The sequence below is a fragment of the Rhinolophus ferrumequinum genome, chromosome 21 (assembly GCF_004115265.2).
Source record: "Rhinolophus ferrumequinum isolate MPI-CBG mRhiFer1 chromosome 21, mRhiFer1_v1.p, whole genome shotgun sequence".
Taxonomy (NCBI): domain Eukaryota; kingdom Metazoa; phylum Chordata; class Mammalia; order Chiroptera; family Rhinolophidae; genus Rhinolophus; species Rhinolophus ferrumequinum.
The window spans coordinates 10318634-10339397 of record NC_046304.1 but is presented as its reverse complement, the minus strand read 5'-3'; the positions used below and the strand labels follow the sequence as shown (position 1 = coordinate 10339397).

At 44.0% G+C, this 20764-nt stretch overlaps 2 protein-coding genes across 3 annotated transcripts in view; both read right to left on the bottom strand.

Moving 5' to 3' along the window:
- The window catches only part of LOC117012690 (major facilitator superfamily domain-containing protein 6-like), a 39757-nt gene extending 23030 nt beyond the window's left edge, over positions 1–16727 (bottom strand). The window contains exon 1 of the mRNA XM_033089072.1: positions 15525–16727. Coding sequence (XP_032944963.1) covers positions 15525–16550 — 1026 coding nt within the window. The 5' untranslated portion in view covers positions 16551–16727. The remainder of the gene's footprint in view (positions 1–15524) is intronic.
- Positions 16728–19108: 2381 nt separating this feature from the next.
- Positions 19109–20764, bottom strand: part of PIK3R6 (phosphoinositide-3-kinase regulatory subunit 6) — a 58696-nt gene continuing 57040 nt past the window's right edge. For both annotated transcript variants that reach the window (XM_033089093.1, XM_033089095.1), the window contains 2 exons: positions 20260–20372; positions 19109–19668 (listed from right to left, as the gene is read on the bottom strand). In XM_033089093.1, the coding sequence (XP_032944984.1) occupies positions 19512–19668; positions 20260–20372 (270 nt within the window). In that variant the 3' untranslated portion in view covers positions 19109–19511. The remainder of the gene's footprint in view (positions 19669–20259; positions 20373–20764) is intronic.

Here is a 20764-nt window from a genome sequence, read left to right as displayed (position 1 = left end):
TCTAGGTCTCTGAGGCTCTGTTTGTTTGTTTTCATTCTTTTCCTTAGACGGTATAATCTCTATTAACCTATCCCCAGTTTGCTGATTCTTTCTTCTGATAGCCCTAATTTGCTTAATGAATTTTTCACTTCAACTCCAGAATTTCTATTTGATTCCTTTTTTTGTAATTTCTATTTTTTTTGTTATTATTCTCTATTTGGTGAGACATTGTTGTCATACTTTAATTTTTTAGACATGGTACCCTTTAGTTTTTAAAATATATTTATAATAGCTGATTTAGAGTCCTTGTCTACTAAATTAAACATCTGTGCCCCCTCAGAGATATTTTTTGTTGGCTGTTTGCTTTACTGTGTATGTAGCATACTTTTATATTTCTTTACATATCTTGTAAATTTTTGCCAAAAATTAAACATTTAATTGGTATTTATGACAACTTGAAATCAGATTCCCTCTCCCTTGGTTTGTAGTTTTGCTGTATTATTATTATTATTACTACTACTACTAACGTGATTATTTTCTTGTTGCTGCTTATTTGTTTAGTGACTTTCCTGAACTAATTCTATAGATTCTATATTCCCTGCAGTGTGCAGCCCTCGAGTCTTTTTTTAAGTTTGTGTTTTTAAATCTGGTTTCCAAGGGTTCATTTCTAGTTCAGTATAATTTAGTGGTGAGTTAGTGATTGGTTTGAAGATTTCCTTAAATGTCTTGTCTATATGTCTTCTACCTTTTGACAAGGGAAACTCTCTGAAGGCACACCTTCAAACTTCAGACAGTTTGAATGCCTGAACAGCCTTAGCTTTCATTTCCTGAGTGCACAGGGCTTGAAGGTCAGCCAGAGGTGAGTGACTGGGGCCTTCTAGCCAAGGTCTTTCCCAAGCGTGCATATGTGTGCAGCCTTCTAGATCCCCAAGAATATGTTGGAGCTTTTCAAAGTTCCCTGTGGTTTTTCAGTTCTCCAGGGCTTACTTTTAAACTTTTGTTGTAGTTGGCCATGTTCTTGTTTGCTCCAACCAAAATCACAGACTTAGGCAGCTGAGATATTGCCAGCAGATTGCTATTGTTTTTGGTAATGCCCTAGGGTGGTTACCCTGACTGCCCCTACCCAGCTGGGAGTCAAATCACATAGCCACAGCACCTTGGAATGGGTATTTTCCAGGTAGATGCTAATTTGGACAAAATATTGACTGTGCTCTAGGGATGGAGCGTTTAACAGAGCTCCAAAAGAGGTCAGTCTTCCTCCTTTAGCTTTGAGACTGCTGACTTTTCATGGCTACTAGGCCACCAAAATGGGGAGGGAAAGAGAAAATTGGGAATAGGCCCAAGTGAAAATTCCACAGACACCACTGTCTTATTGAAGTTCGGTAGTTTCTCTTGGATAGATGGTTTTCAGTTCATTCAGTGACTTTGGTACATTTCCAGAGTTCTGAAATGGTTGATTTAAGTTGTTTTGCTAGTATTTTTGTTGTTTTTATGGGAGAGTGGTTCACCAAGATCCTCACTTCACCATTCCAGAAGTCGATCTTCCTTGAAAGTATTTTTAAAAGAGAAGAACCTCAGTAAGTTGGGAAATGAATCCAGGTTGAAGAAATGAGGCATGTAAAGGGGAAACCATATCTTAGAAAGTGTAATGTTATCTAATAAGCAATGCTTATCCCCTGGGGGGGAAATATATATATATATATTTTGGCACACAAAATTGGGGGTGCCAAAAAAATGTATGCTCATGACTTGTATTTATCCTTTGTTATTGGTATATAGTATTACAATTTTAATACAACTTTTTCCTTTCTTAAAATGTATATACATTTTTTTGGCACCCCCTGTGTGTGTGTGTGCATATATTTGTCATATATAATATATTTGTCATATATAATATATATGACAATCCAGAAATAAAGTCATAGATTAGAAGCATGGCTGGGGAAGGAGAATAAGATAGGATACTGGTGGAAGGAGGAAAGACCGGAGGGTTATAGAAGTATGCTACGGTACTTGTCCTTTTTAAGCTTAAGAAATTGACAGGGGAAAGAATATACATAAGTAAGGGTCATAAGTTATGGTTAACCATGAGGAGAATATAAGTGAAATGTTTTATGTTCTACAGAATAATTTGATCTTGTCAATAGAAAATAGAAAATCCAGACTTTTCATTTGACGGAAGGAAATTCTGAACTAGTCCAAAGATATAAAAGAGTAGCAAGAAAGTATAATAAATAGAAAACACAAAATGAGGTAGCAGAAAGAAGTCCTAAAATAACATTAATAAATATAAATGATGATGAATTAAGCTCACAAATCAAAATACAGAGACTCTCTGATTGGCTATAAAGACAACATGCAATAATATATGTTAGCAAGAGATCATTTTAGCAAAATTGCAAAATAAAAGGTTAAAAAGCTCTGGCACATTAAAAAAAGAAAGTACTTCAGGGTAGCAATCATAGCATCTGAAGAAAAAATGAATTTAAGGTAAAAAATATAACATAAGGAACAAATACAAATGTTATATACTAATAAGGAATTACATACTAATCAAGAAGAAAAAATCATAAATGTATATGCACCCATCAATGTAGCCTCAAAATATATAAAGCAACAAACAGCTAAAATGGGGGAAATGGATATATCAAAAATTATATTTGGAGATTTTAGCACAACTCTTTTAGAATAGGATACATCAATCAGACCCAAAATAAGTAGGATAGAATATTTGACTAATACAATCTTGAACTAAAATATGTGTACACAAACACCTGCACCTCTTAATACCTAACAAAGGAAATCTCCACAAATTACAAAGAACAATATTGGTTACAATTTCCAACCATATTGAAATAAAGTTTGAATTTAATTTTAAAAGAACACTTAAAAATCCCCTTTTCCTAGAAAAAATGACCTTTGGACTAAAGAGGAAATGACAAGGGAAATTATGAAATACTTAGAACTGAATTACAATGCCAAAGTTTATACTGAATTACAATGTCAAGATTTTCACTACAGTAATACATAAGGGAAATTAAAATTTTTTACTACATATATGAAAAAATGAGAAATAATGAGAAATAATGAGAACAGATGAGGTAAGTGTGTAACTCAAGAAGTAAAAAAGAAAAAGAGCAACAGAGCAAATCCACAAAAATAAGAAGGAAGTAAGTAACAAACATGATGGCAGAAATGAAAAGAGAAAACAAAAACAATGCATAAAATTAACAAAACTAAAAACAGGCCCTTTGAAAATACTAAACACAAACCTTTCATCAGTGTAATACTCATATACAGTTTTCTTGTACAAAAGAAAACTTGTTCCTACTGACCTCTGGGCACAATCAGTTTTACCATTTGTTGAACAGATGACTCTTATCTTATACAAGTTTTGCCATAAAATAGATAATTTAAAAGGTAGGGAAAGTGGCTTTACTTATTTTATGAGGCTAGTATAACTAAAATGACAAAACTGATTAAGAAAGTAAAAGGAAAGAAAACAAAGTGAACATTGATGAAAAAAAAAAATTATTGGCCAGCCAAATCCAACAGTATATTTTAAAAAATACAATTTATCAGAATCAAATAGGGGTTATATAAGAATTCAAGTTAGTTAAAAATCAAAAGTATATTAATGTAAAATTCTCTACACAAATTTGAGAAGAAAGATCACATGATCTCAATAGATGCGGGACATTTAATAAAGTTTAAGATGAAAATGTTATGAAAACTAGGAAGAAAAGAGAATTTCTTTTGTTTAATAAAACCTTCAGCAAACATCATGTTGAAAACTTTAGATGCATCTTTTTAAGGTTTGGAACAAAACCAAAATGGTTACTTTACCACTACGATTCCATATGGTATTAGATATTAGAAGTGCTTACTAATACATTAAGATGGCCAACACCAACACCAGTAACAACAAAAGTAGCCAACAGGGTAAAGACAAAACTGTTATTATTTGCAGATGATATGCTCATTTACATAGTAAACCCAACTGAGTCAAGAGACATAGAATTAAAAAAGAGTTTAGCAAGATAGATGGAGATTGTGCCCAGCACACAAAAAAACAATAGGGTTTTGTTTTTGTTTTACAAGGCATAGTCAATGACCAATTAGAAAATTTAAGAGAAAGTAAAATAGACTTTCTCAGTAGCATCAAAAACTATCAAGTATTTAGGACCTTATATAATGAAAACCACATAAGATCTTTATGGAGTAAAATTTAAAACTCTATTAACGGACATAAAGAAGACTTGAATACATGGAGAGTTATACCATATTCATTAATAAAGTGACTTAACATTGTAAAGATGCTAAATTCCTCCAAATGAATGCACAAATTCTATGCAATTCCAATAAAAATTCCAGACTTTATTTGGGGGGGATGGTGACAAAATTATTCTAAAATTTACAAAAGAAAATAAAGCTTGAAAAATAAGAGCAAAGAACTCACCTTACCAAACGCTGAGGCAGCAAAAACCAAGTGCTAGAAACAGTATCACATCAGTGCAGGAACAAATAGATTAATAAAACTAAATAGAGAACTCTAAGGCAGACCTAGGTATACAGAGATAGTACCATAAAATCAGTGAGGTATGTTATTTAGTTTATGGTGTTTTAAAAATAGGTTAAATGAGAAAGATAAAGGTGGATCTCTATCTTAAGCATATGTGGAAGCAACCCCAAATAGATTAAAGACCTAAATGTAAGAGATTAAAACTATGACTTGTGCTGAATTACAATGTCAAAATTTGCTATGTTCAAGATTATTGAAAAATGTAGAAGATATTTTGTAACCTGGGAGTGGGGCATAGTAAGAAAGAGTCTTAAATAAGATCCTCAAAACAAATTGTAAGAGGAAAAATGTAAAGGTTTGATTACATCAAAATCAAGGATTCCTGTTCAAAAAAGGATACCAGAGACAAAGTTAGCAGGCGGGGGTGACAGACTAGAGAAAGATATTTCCATCATGAAAATCCACACAGGATTAATATCTGAAATATGTAAGATACTGCTGCAGAACAACAAGAAAAGAAATGAAAAAAGAGGAAACCTGACAGAAAACTGAACAAAGGATATTGTGGAAATACGAGCTTCCAGCTTCAAATGTTTTAACTTAACCTTGGTTAATTTAAAATTGTATTTGGAAACAAAGGTCACAAATCACAACTAGAAAATCTTGGGAGAAAAATACTTTTGAAAATGCAAGGCATTATCCTTGCTCACAAATCTAGGGAGACATCTAGCAGGGCTGTGAGTTCCCTGAAATTCCTTCATTTTCCAAACAGTTTAAATGCCGTTGGGGTGAAGAACACCATTCTCCCGGCCCTCCACTTGCTTAGGCCTTGCTAAGTCTTAGTAGCTGAAGAGAGAAGGAGTAGCTGCTTTGCTGAATGAAACATGCCCCTTCCCTCCTCGTGGAATCTCAACTTTTCTTAGCACTTCAAAGGTCAGGGATAGGAATCCTACTTCCCACTCCAAAACCCTCAGCTCCAAGAGCCAAACTCAGGCAGAGACAGATTCTATTTCTGTTAGACCTGCCCTTTTTTATTGTAAAAATATTTTAATTGTGGTAAAACACACACAAAATCTATCTTAACACATTTTAAAGTGTACAGTTCAGTAGTGTTAAATACATTCACATCATTATGCAACCAAATTTTCAGAATTCTTTTTATCTTGTAAAACTAAAACTCTATACCTAATTAAACAACTTCCCATTTCCCACTCCGCCCAGCTCCTGGCAAACACCATTCTACTTTCTGTCTCTGAATTTGACTACTCTAGGGACCCGCCCAGCTCCTGGCAAACACCATTCTACTTTCTGTCTCTGAATTTGACTACTCTAGGGACATCATGTAATGAAATTATACAGTGTTCGTCTTTTTGTGACTGGCTTATTTCATTTAGCATAGTGTTCTCAAGGTTCATCCATTTTGGAGCATGTGATAGGTTTCCTTCCTTTTTAAGGATTAATAATATTCTTTTCTATGTGTATACCACAGTTGTTTATCCATTCATCTGTCAGTGGACACTTGGGTTGCTTCTACCTTTTGCCTATTGTGAATGATGCTGCTACGAACATGGTTATCCAAATATCTCTTCCGGACCCTGCTTCTAATTCTTTTGGGTATACACCAAAAGTAGTATTACTGGGTCATATAGTAGTTCTATGTTCCATTTTTTGAGTTACCGCCATACTGTTTTCCATTTGACCGCACATCATTTTGCATTCCCTCCAACAGTGCACAAGGGTTACAATTTCTCCATATTTTTGTCAACACTTGTTATTTTCTGTTTTTTGTTTTGTTTTAATTAGCCATCCTAATGGGTGTGAATTGGTATCTCATTGTGGTTTTGTTTTGCATTTCTCTAATCATTAGCGACGCGGAGCATCTTTTTATGTGTTTGTTGGCCACTTGTATGTCTTCCTTGGAGAAATGGCTTCCTATTTAAAGATTAATAATATTCTTTTCTATGTGTATACCACATTTGTTTATCCATTCATCTGTCAGTGGACACTTGGGTTGCTTCTACCTTTCGCCTATTGTGAATGATGCTGCTACGAACATGGTTATCCAAATATCTCTTCAAGTCCTTTGCATTTTAAAACTTGGGATTGTTGGGGTTTCCTTGTTGTTAAATTGTAGGAGTTTGTTATATATTCTGGATATTAACTCCTTGTCAGATGTATGATTTGCAAATATTTTCTCCCATTCTGTAGGTTGCCTTTTCACTCTGTTGATTGTGTCCTTTGACGCTAGACCTGCCTCTTTGCAGTCTGTCCTCCACCTGTGAAGCCTATTACTCATTTCCTTTGGTGGTGGCCATGAAGGTGGTGGTGGGCCCAAATTTGAAAGTAGTCGTGGCACCTGGTGGCGCTTCTCTCCCAGGTCGTCCCTACTTAGATTCCTTTGGTTGCACTGAGACAAAGATTTTTAGGCACCAACTAACAAAGAAGAGTTATTTTTTAAAATTAGTTTGTTTTCTAAATGCTGCTTTAGTCCCTATCTAAGACAATGCTAAGCAAAATTTAGATATTACCCACACTACCTTTGGCCTTCTGTGGAAGGCAGGATTTCTTCAAATGTGTAAACATCCAGATTCCTTGAGTTGGTCTGGCTCACTAGTCCCAGGGACAGACACAGCCAGCTGTGTTTGCTGCTCACAGCTGGGCTCTGAGGGAAGGGAAGCAGCTATAGTGAAGGGGAAGACATTCAGATCTTTCTCACAACTTTCCTTAGAAATGGTGGACCCCTGGTGGCATCCATTCACAGCTCTCTGACTTCATTTAAGGCAGGTTCAGTGGATCTCTCACCTAATCCATCTTACTGAGGGCAAGCTTCTCACTTTCTCTCCAAGAAAAACCTAGAAGGCCAGCCAGTACAACCTCTAAGCAAAAATACATGTTAGATTCTCTCCTTCCTGGAAGTGTAGTTTCTTTTCTGGGAAAAGGGCACACAGATTTTGACTTAACTTGCCAAGAACAATAGAAAGATTGTTGATGCCATCTGCTTCTTGAGAAAAGGAAGACTTTGTAACATGGTGATAGCAGAGGGTCTCAGGATTTTCTTGAAGGTCTCCTGTGACAAATCCTCTCATCTTTTTCCATTGGTCATGGGGGCCCAGTGAATGCCTGGTGAGATCAGACTTATCTGTAAACACTCAGAGCCCCTCTCTGCAGGTACCCAGATATAAATTGATGAGTCTTGGGCAATCAAGGTTTAAGGGGATGCGGGCTGAGAAGCAGGAAGTGAGGATCTGTGAAACTGATATTTTTGTGGCTCTGCCCCATCTGGCACCTTATCAGTTCTAGGAAACTCAAGTGGAACGTGCAGTCATTTCTCCTGTTTCTTTTACACCCACACCGACTCCCACCCACCCTGACCAAGACTTAAGTGGCATTAGGGTAGCCTGTATCCTCAGGAAGAAATGCCTAGGGCTGCTCTGGACTGGCATGGCTGTTGGTACCTGTGCTTCTTACTGGCCAAATCCAGTGCAAACCCTCGCAGCTGTCCCCTTTACCCAGGCCCCTCTCCAGGACATACCTCTTATCTCTCACGCAAAGCCAGCTCAGCACTGGCACCTGATTCTTGGGTTTTTCTGTAGTTCCAGGCTCCAAGAATTGAAGGGTCTTCAGGGAGCCCACCTCGTCCTGAGCTGAAGTTTTGGGGAAGGGCACAGGACTGGGTTTGCCCAAGGAAGCCACTGGGGAGTTTTCCCAGTGTGTTTGCTGCCCCCTGGTGGAATACTTTTGAACTGCTGGTGGAATCTCTTCCTCCCTCTCACCCTCCTAGTCTTTGTTCTCAGAAGCCCTCTTCAGCTCCAGCTGATGGCGCTTCCACCCCCACGTGGAGGTAGAAAATGGCTTCTCAGGCCTGAAGGATGCCCTCACCCCTTGCAAAGGGGTGTAGGAGTCGCAAGTTGGATGCCACCAGAAATGAGTTCCCCACACTAAAGGTGCTTACCCAAGCCTCCCTCTTCCACCACAGACCCCACGCTGGAGTTTCCACCCACAGGCACGCAATCCCAGTCCCCACAGAATGACCCTCTGGTTCATCCCACCACCCCCTGGGCCCTGGCTTTGAGGGTAGGCGGGGCTAGGGGCTCTCTCTTTCCCCTTCCCCTGGGGCTTGGGGCTCAATATGGCCACACTGCACACCAGACCAGGGACTTAGTGCCAGATTCAGGGAAGGAAATGGACATTCAATGTCCTGTCACCCCTCGTGTTCCAGGATGCCGTGCTACTCTGCCAGGTGAGAAGGGCTGAGGTGGGCGGAGTGACAATGGCAGAATTAGGGTAGCCTGTCTCCTCAGGAGGTAATACTTGGGGCTGCTCAAAGGAAAGAATCATGTCATAGTCAAGTGGCACAAATTTGGTAGATCAGGATGGCGGCCAAGGCCCTTGTTTTTCAGACATGGAAACTGAGACTCAGTGGGGTAAGTGATTTGCCCCAAGGGGTCTTATCTTAAACTTCACTCTGTAGCAGAAGACACCTCACCAAATCACGTTCCTTTCACAGACCACCAGCTCCCAGGTTTGAAAAGAACGTCAGTCCAACCTCATTTCTCCAAACTATTTCCCACCAGGCTTGAAAAGAAAGTGAAGTTTCAAAAGGTGGCTATGAAAAGCCTCTGGATGTTGGGAATGTCTTCTGCTCTTTCCCATGTCACCAAACAGTGATGTCCCTCGTCTCAGTGCCAGTCAGCAATTGTAGAAGGAAGCTAGCAGGATTATGAGTAATGTTTTTGCTGTATTGTCTTTAATTTTTATGATCTATGCATTGCTTTTCTGTCATTCTGAATTCTGCCATTTCTACAGACTTTCTCCTTCGTCACATGGGTTCAAAATTGCAAAATCATCCCTGATCCTTGTACCTCCTTCTTCCTTAACCCTTCACCTCATTATTCAATCAAAAGCCAAGGGCTGTATAATTGATTCCAGCTCTGAAACTCCTTTGCACACTGTGTTACTCTTCTCAGGCCACCATAAGAAAACACCACAGGCTGGGTGGTTTAAACAACATTTATTTTATCACAGTTCTGGAGGCTGGGAGTCCATGATCGAGGTGCTGGTAAATTCAATTTCTGGTGAGGCCTCTCTCCCTGGCTTATAGATGTCTTCCTTTTCATTGGTCCTCACATGGCTTTTCTTCTGTGCTCTCACAGAGGGACAGGCAGAGAGAGAGAGAGAGAGAGAGAGAGAGAGAAGAAAGAGGTGGAGAGGAAGAATGTGCATGAACCCTTTCTGATGTCTCCTCCTCCTCTTATAAAGACACCAATCTTATCGGAAGAGGGCCCCACCCTTATGACTTCTTCACCCTAATTACCTCCTAAAGGACCCACTAAATATTGGGGGTTAGGGCTTCAATGAATTTGGAGGGGACACAATTCAGTACATAGCACATACGGGGTCTGACAATTAAGTTCACGAACTCATCCTAGAAAAAGTGCTACACACCTCATTGCTGAATATCACTATGGTCACCTTTGAAGTGCTCCCCTTGGGAAGCTATGCACCGACGCCAGCGCCTAGTCCACCCTGCAAAGCAATGTTGGAACTCTTTTTCTGGAACGGCCATCAGAGCTGTCATTGTATTACCCTTGATGTCCTGAATGTCATCAAAATGTCTTCTTTTCAATATTTCCTTTATTTTCAGGTAAAGAAAGAAGTCATTGGGGGCCAGATCAGGTGAGTAGGGAGGGTGTTCCAACGCAGTTATTTGTTTACTGGCTAAAAAACTCCCTCACAGACAGTGCCCTGTGAGCTGGTGCATTGTCGTGATGCAAGAGCTATGAATTGTTGGTGAAAAGTTGAGGTCGTTTTCATCTAACTTTTTCATGTAGCCTTTTCAGAACTTCCAAATAGTAAACTTGGTAACTGTTTGTGCAGTTGGTACAAATTCATAATGAATAATTCTTCTGATATAAAAAGAGGTTAGCAACATTGTTGCAACAAGTTTGCGAACTGAATTGTCAGTCCTTCATCCTTGGGACATTTCCTTGTCATTAGATCCTCACATGCTTTTTTTTTTTTTTTTTTAAATTTATTGGGGTGACAATTGTTAGTAAAATTACATAGATTTCAGGTGTACAATTCTGTATTACATCATCTATAAATCCCATTGTGTGTTCACCACCCAGAGTCAGTTCTCCTTCCATCACCATATATTTGACCCCCCTTACCCTTATCTCCCATCCCCCACCCCCCCTTACCCTTTGGTAACCACTAAACTATTGTCTGTGTCTATGAGTTTTTGTTTCTCATTTGTTTGTCTTGTTCTTTTGTTGTTTTTGGTTTATATACCACTTATCAGTGAAATCATATGGTTCTCTGCTTTTTCTGTCTCACTTATTTCGCTTAGCATCATACTCTCAAGATCCATCCATGTTGTCACAAATGTTCCTATATCATCTTTTGTTACCGCCGAATAGTATTCCATTGTGTATATATACCACAACTTCTTTATCCATTCATCTATCGAAGGACATTTTGGTTGTTTCCATGTCTTGGCCACCGTAAACAAAGCTGCAATGAACATTGGAGCACACGTGTCTTTATGTATAAATGTTTTCAGATTTTTGGGGTAGATACCCAGGAGAGGGATTGCTGGGTCATATCTCACATGCTTTTGAGATACAGCTCCTTCCTGCCTGGACAGTTGCAATGGTCTGTCCAAAACAGAAGCTCCCCCAACTCAGACACATTTTTCACAATGCAACTGGCAAGAGAGAGTACAAAAACTTTCAGTGCCTCTCCACTGGCTGGTAAAATCTTCACTTCCTGGAAGCAGCATGATATTTGGAGAAAAGACATGGGATTTGCAGTGGTCAGATTTGGGTTCAAGCCATGCTCTACCACCTAATGGTCATGACCCTGAACAGCTAAGTCAGTTAACCTCCTGTGCCTCAGTTTCCCCTGCGGTAAAATGAGCATTAGTGTTGTGAGGATTATAAGCATTGTCACATGCAGGTGTTAGGCACAGAGAAGGCAGGCATAGTTCAACCTGTGTGAGTTCCCTTTCCCCTAGAGTGGCATTGAGGATGTGCAAATCTGATTACAGCCCATGTCTCCAACCTATTTTCCACGACTCCTCATACAAAAATCCACAAGCCACCCTAGTAACTCGTCCCCACCGTGCCCCTACCACGGGTCATCACTCGCTCCCCTGCTAGGAGTAGCCTCTTCATTTATCAGAATCAGTTTTTACATAGAGGTTGAGAGGATGGGCTCAAATGTAACTGGTTTTGAACTTTAACCTTCCTGAACTTTAGTTACTTCACCTGTGAAATGAATTGATGATCTGACTTAATGAGATACGCTTTGCCAAGTTCTTGGCAGGGATACCCACGATTCTTGCCAGTTGGGGTGTGGTAGCCCAGGTTTGTCAACGATCACCGACTCTGCTGAGTTGACAAGTCACACAGAAAACCACCAACGTTGGTGTTTTCCAAGGTCTATTCTAGGGAATACTAGTTCTGCGAGATAGTGGACGGTGTAACCGGGAAGAAGGTTGTGATACCGGATGTATAAGAGGAATTACAGGTCCAACAGAGCTGAACGAGTGTTGACTACAGGGCGTTTCTGAGTCTTTAATTGCTAATATATATTGTAAGTTTAAGAGGTGACAATAATTTATATCATTTTCTAGCCACAGAATCTTTGTTAATGTCCCTACCCCCATCCTACAGGGATTAAGTATTCTACAAAACTTATTTGGGAAATAATGATTTAAGTAAGACTTAGAATAAAAGTTAATGGCTCATTCAATATTTACTTTCCTTTTAGCTGGAACCAAGATATGTTAGAACTCAGTATCTCTGATAGCCATAAGGTTGGGAGCTAAGAAATTTATTTACTTTTGATTTTATGAAGCTTAACTGACCTACTGGCTAGTCAATAGAGTAAAAGTCACAACTCAAAGACTAAGTCTCTATGACCCAATCCTTCCTTCAATATGCAAGTCGACTTCATTATCTCCATTGAGGGTGTCTTCTGAATGCCCCAGCCCTCAACCAGCATACCTGCCCTAGACTTCGTGAAATACTCACTATTTGAACTTCTCACTTGACATTTAGCTGGTCCTGTCTTGTTCTGTTTGTGTACATGTTTTTCTGTTAGAACTTCTGGCTGGTCTTTGCTCCTCCTGCCTGAGAGGTAGCCTCTACATCCTTGGAATTTTTCCGAGTTATAAGAGTATCTTTGTTATTCATAGTGGGCCTCTCAGACCACATCTGTGTTTATGTGAACAAGGTGACTCAGAAAGGGGGCTGGCCATGCCAGAAAGACCAACCATGTGGTTAGAAATTTGGGGCTTTGAGCCATGTGATATCCTGATAGCCTGATTTCTGAGGAAGAGAGAGGGACTAAAGATTGAGTCATGGGCCAATGACTCAATGAGTCATGAAGCCCCTATAAAAAACCACAGACACCATAGTGTGTGTGTCTGTTTGTATATACATCTATATATCTATATCCATATCTATATATACATAATAAGCATACCAATACATATATATGTATATACGTACATACAAGTATATATGTACGTATGTTAAAAACGTTTCGAATTGTATAATTTAAATATGCACAGTTTCTTATATGTCAATAATATGTCAATAAAGCTGATTATTTTTTTTGAAGCTCAGTGCAGTCCTCACCTGTCATGACCCTGTCCAGAACCTTTCATGGTTTGCCCAAAACCTACAGAATCAAGGTTTTCCATGATCTGTTCCTAAGCTATTTCTCCAGCCTTACCTTTCAGCATTCCCTCCATGAATCCTTTGCTCCAGCTAAGCTATATTTCTTGCTATTTTCCAAGTAGACCCCATGCTTTCCCACCTCCGTAAATTTGCTCATGCTATTCCCTCTGCCTAAAATACCCTTCCTCGAGTTACCACCCTCTCTACCTATTAGGTTTACTATCCTTCAAGCTTAGTTTAAATGTAATTCCACAAAAATCTTCCTTGAGTTCTTGAATCAGAAATGATCTGTCCCTTTTCTAAATTCCCGTAATGCTTTTTTTCACAGCATTTTTCACAGTGTCCTGTGCTTCCCTGTAAATGTGTGCATGTACAGAAGTAAATCTCTCAGTTATGCTATCAGCTTCTTGAGAGTAGGGGCTATCCATTTTATTCATTCTCGCATTTCCCACGACAAATAACACAATTCTTTACAAATAGAGGCTAGTCAAATATTAAGTAGCCAAATCACAAATTTCCCAGCATCCTCCCCATAAAATCTTTTAGATCCTTAAACTATTATATTACTCATCTCGCCCTCCACCTCTCACTCCTCTTCCACCTCGTGCTTCTCTTTCTCTACCTTTTCCTCTTCTTCAGGCTAAACCACACTTACTTTTAACTCTTTCCTTAAGCCAAGTCCTGTTCCTTCATCCTCTTGTTTATGTTTTGGGGACACACATGTGTTTGTATTTGGGTATTATCGTATGTTCTGTGTACATAGTAAATACTATCTACTATCCAGTAAATTTCAAGTGATGGCTGTCTTAAATCTTAACATTGAATTTCTCCTTTTTTTCTTCAATGCGTTAGCCATAGAGTATAGCGACCCTAAGGAGCCTATCCCCGGTGACACACACATTTGAGAGAAGAATGAAAACCTATTAACCTCCACCCTCTCTCCCCTGGACACATATGTCATTTCCCATCATTTTCTCTTATTGGAAACTTAAGTACCTGGGGGTGAGTGTGAGCACCTGTATATCAGTGGGAGGAGAGAGAGCAGAGTCTTGGTTTTCAGTACAATTCTTACCTGCTCACGGCATGGCTTTAATAGCATCAGGCTTATGCCCTGCAGGACACATAGGAATGTGGATGACTCAATCCAAGCCGACCACCCCCTCTGCAACCTGAATCCTGCAGGTCCCCACTGCCTTCCTGGCACTGCCAGTTTGATCTGAGCACTCCAGCCGTGGCTGAAATCAGTGGCACCAGGTCAGTCCTAGTAAAGCTCTTGCAAGCTTACACACCAAAATACGGAGAACACAAAGGGAACTTTTTTTGTTTTTTAGCAAATGTATTTTTCCTCCATTATTTAAAAAAGACTGAACTGCAAAAAGCCAACTCCCCTTTTACTATAAAAGTAAAGAAAAATCATACAATGAGATGATCCCGGGGGGCTTCTGCATAGACATGCTGTCTCTCTCCCAAGCCTCCCTGTAGCCCCAGGAGGGACTCGTGGCTTTTGTCCTCCGCAGGCTGAGTTTTGCCCAATCCTTTGGCTCCTTCCCAGAGCTGCACATCTTGCCTTTCTCTCAGCCCTTCCAGTCTGAGTGTTCCTCCCTCATGGCCTTCACAAGCCAGTCCCGTTCAGTCCCCTGCTCAGAGTCGCTTGTGTCACTCGCCTCCACGGCCAGCAACTTCGAGTAGTTGATTTTCTGTTCCTGGGGCAGTTTCGGCCGGATGGACAGGAACAAGAGCAGCCAGAGCAACAGGACCACACAGCTGGCCTGGTAGAGCACAGCCAGGCTGAAGTGCGACACCACAAACCCCCCCACAAAGCTGCCCAGGCTGGCCCCGCCCCCGTAGAAGTGGCTTCGGAACATGGCACTCAGAGGTCTCTCCGTTCTGGGAGTGGCCAGGTCCTCTATTGAGGCCACCACTGCCCACCACAGAGCCCCACTGCTGATGGCGCTCAAGATCTGAGCAGGCAGGACAGACCACCAGCTCCAGAGGAAAGAGTAGTACAGCAGCTGCCCTGAGAGGCAGCCCAGCCCCAGCCCCACCGTGCCCGCCCTGGACAGTTTTCTAAGCAACATTGTTTTGAACGGATGAAGTAGAATTTCCCCCAGTAAGCCCAGGGAGACCGAGAAACCCATGACCAGCTCGCTGCTCCCATGGTCTTCCATGTGCCAGAACAGAAAGTTCTGTACTGTGCTAGTAGCGGCTCCTATCAGAAAGACAGTGAAGGCCAGGAGTATGAGGCGGGGGTCGCTTCCTACCAGAGACAGTGCTTTGACCGTTTTGTAGCTGGGCTCCCGCCACCTGCAGGCGGGGATGGGAAATGCAATGCTCACCAGTAAAGCCAGGGTGCTGACCAGCGAGTAGCCATAGAAGTGTAGCACACCCCGGGGGCCACTTGGCATCAGGAAGCAGTCCAGCTGTCCCACCAAGGCTGCAATGCCACACACGCCTGCCGACATGCCCAGAAGCCTCCAGATCCATAGGTTTCTGTAACGGTCAGTGGCATCCACAAAATCCAGGTACTCATAAAGGCTGTCATCCGCAACCCGCTCCAGAGGGGCTGTCAGCAGCTCCCAGAACGCCATGGCCCCCAACGAGAGAATGAGGGTCCATCGTAAGCCTTCCAAGGAGAGGTCAAGGGCCCCTGTGTCCCCGTTGGTTGCAGACAAGTTGGCTGGACTTCCCAGCACTGGACCCTCAGCAAGCAAAGGGAGGGCAGTACTGACCACCTTAAAAGCACCTTCCCGGGAAGCATCTTTCACCCCTGAAGTGATAGGATGAACTCCGGATGTGGTCCTGGCTCCTTCAGCGGAGCTCACAAAGTAGCTGGGTAGGTAACTGAAAGGTTCTTGGACACTTGCCCCAGGTCCTTTTCTGAAGCCAGAGGCGTTCCGGATCCCAATACTCCTCCTGGCTGGGAGGCTGGGTGCCCCCGCTGGGTGGTTTGAGGCAGGCTCTGGGGCCAAGGTGAAGTTCACAGTTAGTACGACCCCGGGGGGTCGGACTGTGGTGGTCACGCTGCGGCTGCCGTTACAGGAGCGGTACCCCAGATCTTTGTCCAGCGGCGGCACCAGGACCATCAACAGGCTGGCTCCCACCGAGCCAAGCAGCGAGCCTATCAGAAGCGCCCTCCTTTTCTGGAAGCTTTTGGCCAGGAAGGCACAGAAGGGAGCCCAGAAGGCTGCGATCAGGTGCTTGGTTCCCATTAGGATGCCCACCCAGGGCGCGGCCAAGCCCAGTTGCCTCAGGTAGAGGGTCAGAAACGGGGTCACGCAGGCATCCCGGACCCCACACACCACGTGGAAGAGCCTGGCCACTCCCAGCGCCCTGCTTATGTCCCACTGCGGGTTGGCGCTCATGGCTGCCCGGCTCCGTCAGACCCGGTCCGGCCGAGGGCGGAACTGGGCAGCGGGCGGGCGCGGCCGAGGAGGGCGAGGCGGCATGTCCCCCGGAGGGAGGGTCATGCGGGGGGGCGAGCCAGCCGTGCCTGCAGCCTCGGGCCGCGCCGCAGTCACCCGGTCAACCGCCGCCCCCGCCTCCACGTCCGGCCTCCGGCCCGGAAGTGGCCCCGCCCCGCGGGCCAGTGCACCTGGGGGCGGGGCCGGCGCACCTGCCGCCGCACCTGCCAAGACCTGGGGCGAGGCGGGCCCCTGCCGGACGTGTGCAGGTGCGCGAGGGTCGCGGCCTGTGGCCTGCAGGGTGCGCTCCAAACTGGGCCCCCAGGACCCTGGTGCTGCTTCGCGTCGTCCACTGACCTGAGTTAAATCTCAAAACTGCTTCAGGCGAGTAAAACTGTTTGGGGCAGGGGCAGGGGTTGGGGGACAGTGAGAATGGAAGTCACGATAGGAGCTCCCTCCCTCATCTTCTTCCGATCTTTACTTAAATGCCCTCCCAACAAGGACCCCCCTGTTACTGTCAGGGGCCGTTCCTGTACACCCTTACTGAAATACCAAATCCCAGCCCCTCCCCAGACTCGCGCACTCCCCTTCCCTGCTTTATTTTCCTCCATAGCACGTATTACTCACTGTCCAACACACCACCGGTTTCTATTTCACGTGTTTATCTTATTTATTGTCTGCCTCCATCAGAATCAAAGCTCCAGCAAGGCAGCTATTTTTGTCCCCAGGGCCCAGAGCTGTTTCATCGGATGTGAGCTCCCCCTAGAAGGGGCATGACTTTGGGTGACACAACTTTTCTCAGCTGGGACTATCCCCAGAGAGGGCTGACAGCTGAGGGCTGCCTTGGAGTGTCACTCCAGCACTACATCCAGGCCACCATCCCAGTCCCTGAAACAGTATGTATATATTGGGTAGTTTTAACCTACACCTAAATCGTCCAATTTGGGAATACACACTTCAGAGGTGGTTAGCTAACATATAATAAAAAAGCCACACTGCAGAGGCAGCAAATACTAGCATTTCAATTATCTTAGAACAAAAGTGACTTTGTTAATTAGCACGGTAGATATTGGTAAACTTTCACTGGCAAAATATATGGTGTCCAAGTCACATGGATTGGTTATAATTTTTTGGAGCATTTCTTCCCTAGGTGAACAGAGTCTAAATATTCCTGCAGTCCAAATCCTTCGGAATGGTGCCATGAGCTTTACTCCAAGATGGTCCAGTGTCCAGCCACCTGTTCAGTGAACTTGCCTTGCCAGGTTTGTTCAGAGCACCGAATTTGGCTGGGGGTGAGGACTTGGGGGGGTGTATGGTTTAGGAGTTGCTTTCATTGCAAGCTGGTAGAGAGATTATTGGGGGAGGAGGCCCAGAGCCCTCATCTACCTCTAACAACCAGTAAACCCTGTGAATGTTTACTTAAAGAACCTAGGAACTATGAATGCCCAAGTTGAAATGAATCAGTTCACATCACCCAATGGCAGAAAAAAGAATCTGGCCACTTCCAGGTAAACTCACTCGTATTCAGTGATATCAGTCACTGTGCTTTAAAACCACCTCCGTTAGATTGAGGGCTGTCTCTAATCCCTCTCCTCCCTGGGTTTTGCAGCGTCAGTGGAGGAGCTCACATCCATCTGCTCCTCCATCTTCACCTGTCCGGGGCTGATCTCCACTGAGGGGAGGCACTCGCCACGCTGGTGTCCATCATTTGGGATTCTGGTCTGTGGTCCCCACCGCCACTCACAGCTGTACCTCTTTCCTTTTACCATCAGACCCTTTGACTTGTTTGCTTCAATGACCTGAGGAAAACCTCACCTGCTCTTCATGCCCATGGGGGCACAGGGACTCCCTCTAAGGCTGCCCTTGGGCCCATCCACCCAGACACTCCAGGCAGCCCCTCTTACACTGTTCCCCTAGGCATTGAGAATGTGCCCTGGGACTTGCCACCGTTCCTGGGCCAATGAGGCCAAAAGTGAAGTGCCCACTTCTCTACCCTGGGATCCCCAAATGCAAAAAGGATCCTTCCACCCCCGCCCCCACCCCCACGGTACCTAGGGACTCCGCCCAGGTGATAGGGATGGGCTCATGTGAAGCCTTTATGTTCTTTTCGTCACTTTCTTCCCCACCCCACCCCTGGTCCTGGGGGTGAAGGAACTGATTCTGTGTCACTGATCTTCCCTGTTTTACATGGGGGTGTAAGTGTTTGAGCTCAAAAGCCAAGAATTTTGATGTCTTTAATCTCTGGTTCCTCTGAAAATAGCCTGCATTCCCACCTCTGTTTTGGGACAGTGCTGGTCAGGAATCCCTGAGTCAATGTGAATGAGAAGGGTTGGTATATAGACAGAACACACCAGTAAATACTTCACAAGACTCTTACGTGGCCTAAGCAAATTCATTCAGTTAGATTAAGTACCACCCCTAATCTCTATTAAAATACATATATTGCTGGGTATTAGATAAAAGCAGGAACACTTTAGTGTGCGTTTATTGAATCTGACACTTTCCTCTCAACAGGGAGAGGCGCCCGCCTGGGAGTGGGTGAGGTGGGCAGAGGCCTGAGTGAGGGAAGGGAGCAGACTGGGTAGGAGGTGCTGTAGTTGCATCTGCCTACTTCCCATATTCCCCCAGGCCACAGGGCCCTGGACAGAACAGCAGCTCTCACTTTGCTTTTAAGGGCTGGGTGGGGAGCTTGAGTGGGAGAGGTGGGAACTGACAATCAACGAAGGGGTGGACATTTGTACAAGGAGCTGGGCTTTGTGTGTGTGCAGCTTTGCCCGGGCCATCCTGGGGCCTTTGTGTAGGCCCGGCTCCATCACCCCCCACAGCCAGCCTCCTGGACTCTGGGCCCTCGCTGGCTCTTAGTGTATCCTTCCTCTGGGGCCAGTGGCTTTCAGACTCAGCACCTCCACTGCCTCTTCAGGCTCACTGGACGATGCCGGAGAATGTGTTGATGGGCATTTGAAGGGGTTTGAGCTCGGCTTTGGTCCTTTCCATCTCCTTCTGCTGCTGTGAACTGAGCCATAGTGCTTTGGACTTTTGGGCCCCGGAGCACGGTTCTGGGCAGGGAGCAACCTCGAATCTGTGGGTGGATAAAGGCCAGCTCAGGAGACCGATCTCAGAAAATCTGCTCAGGGATTTTAAAGGTAGCCCCTTTAGTGTAGGGTATAGAAGAGGGGGCCCAACAGAGGGAAGAGGAAGGGTCAGGACAGGAAAGCGCACCCTACGCCTAGAGCGAACACTGGGAAAGGTGGACATGCCTGCTTGGGTCACTGTGTATACTTTCCTGACCCAAATACACCTCCCCAGGGGAGACCCGTAAGGGTCATGTTAACTGGGCACAGCTGCCACATTAGGTCAGCCTGTGTTGGAGGGGCCACTGCCAGCACCGGGGGTTGGATCAGGAGGGGTGCAGGCTTAATATGCATAGAGGAATCTCAGGAAACTTTAAAATATCAGCTGCTGTCCAGGGTCAGCCCTTCATTTGTCCTTCTTCCTGTGTTCGAGTCATAGGGCAGTGGCCTAAGTCCCTGCCCACTAGGGACACCTGCCTGGCACAGGATCTGCCTCTGGCCAGACGTCCTGGGCTAGAAGCAGAAGATGGCAGGGCTGGCTGCAGCTTAGGTTTGCCCCATGAGGCATGGAACGCTAGGGATGGCAGGCCCAGCCTCACCTGACCACATCCCTGAAAGTACGCCGATGGTCCTTGTCCAGCAACAGTGTCAGCAGCCTCTGGTCCTGGCTCTGGATCCGGATGCTGGCCGTCCGGAAGGTGTTTGTCACCATCTGCAACAAAGAGATAGCTCACGTGTCACCTTTGTGACAGATGGCTTTGCAGGTTCTCCCATCTGAGACTGGTGTGTTTCTTCAGTTCAGCACATGGGGTCCCTGGCTCTCTTCCTGCAAGTGACTTGGAGCAGTCAATCCTGCAGAAACTGCTTCTAGCCTGCACTTGGCCCTGGGTCTCTCATTGTGTCTGCAGTTTTTTCCCCCAATCTGTTGTCCTTAATTTTGAACATAACCTGTGGCTAGTGCTTGCCAGGTTATCAAGTTACCTGAGCACCTCCTAGATGACAGGCATATTATGGGTGGAATTTTGTAAGTCTTGACCCCAGTTCTATGTTGGATTACATACAAAATTACTTACCTGTGTCAGAATCACGGTCTAGAAAGCAGCC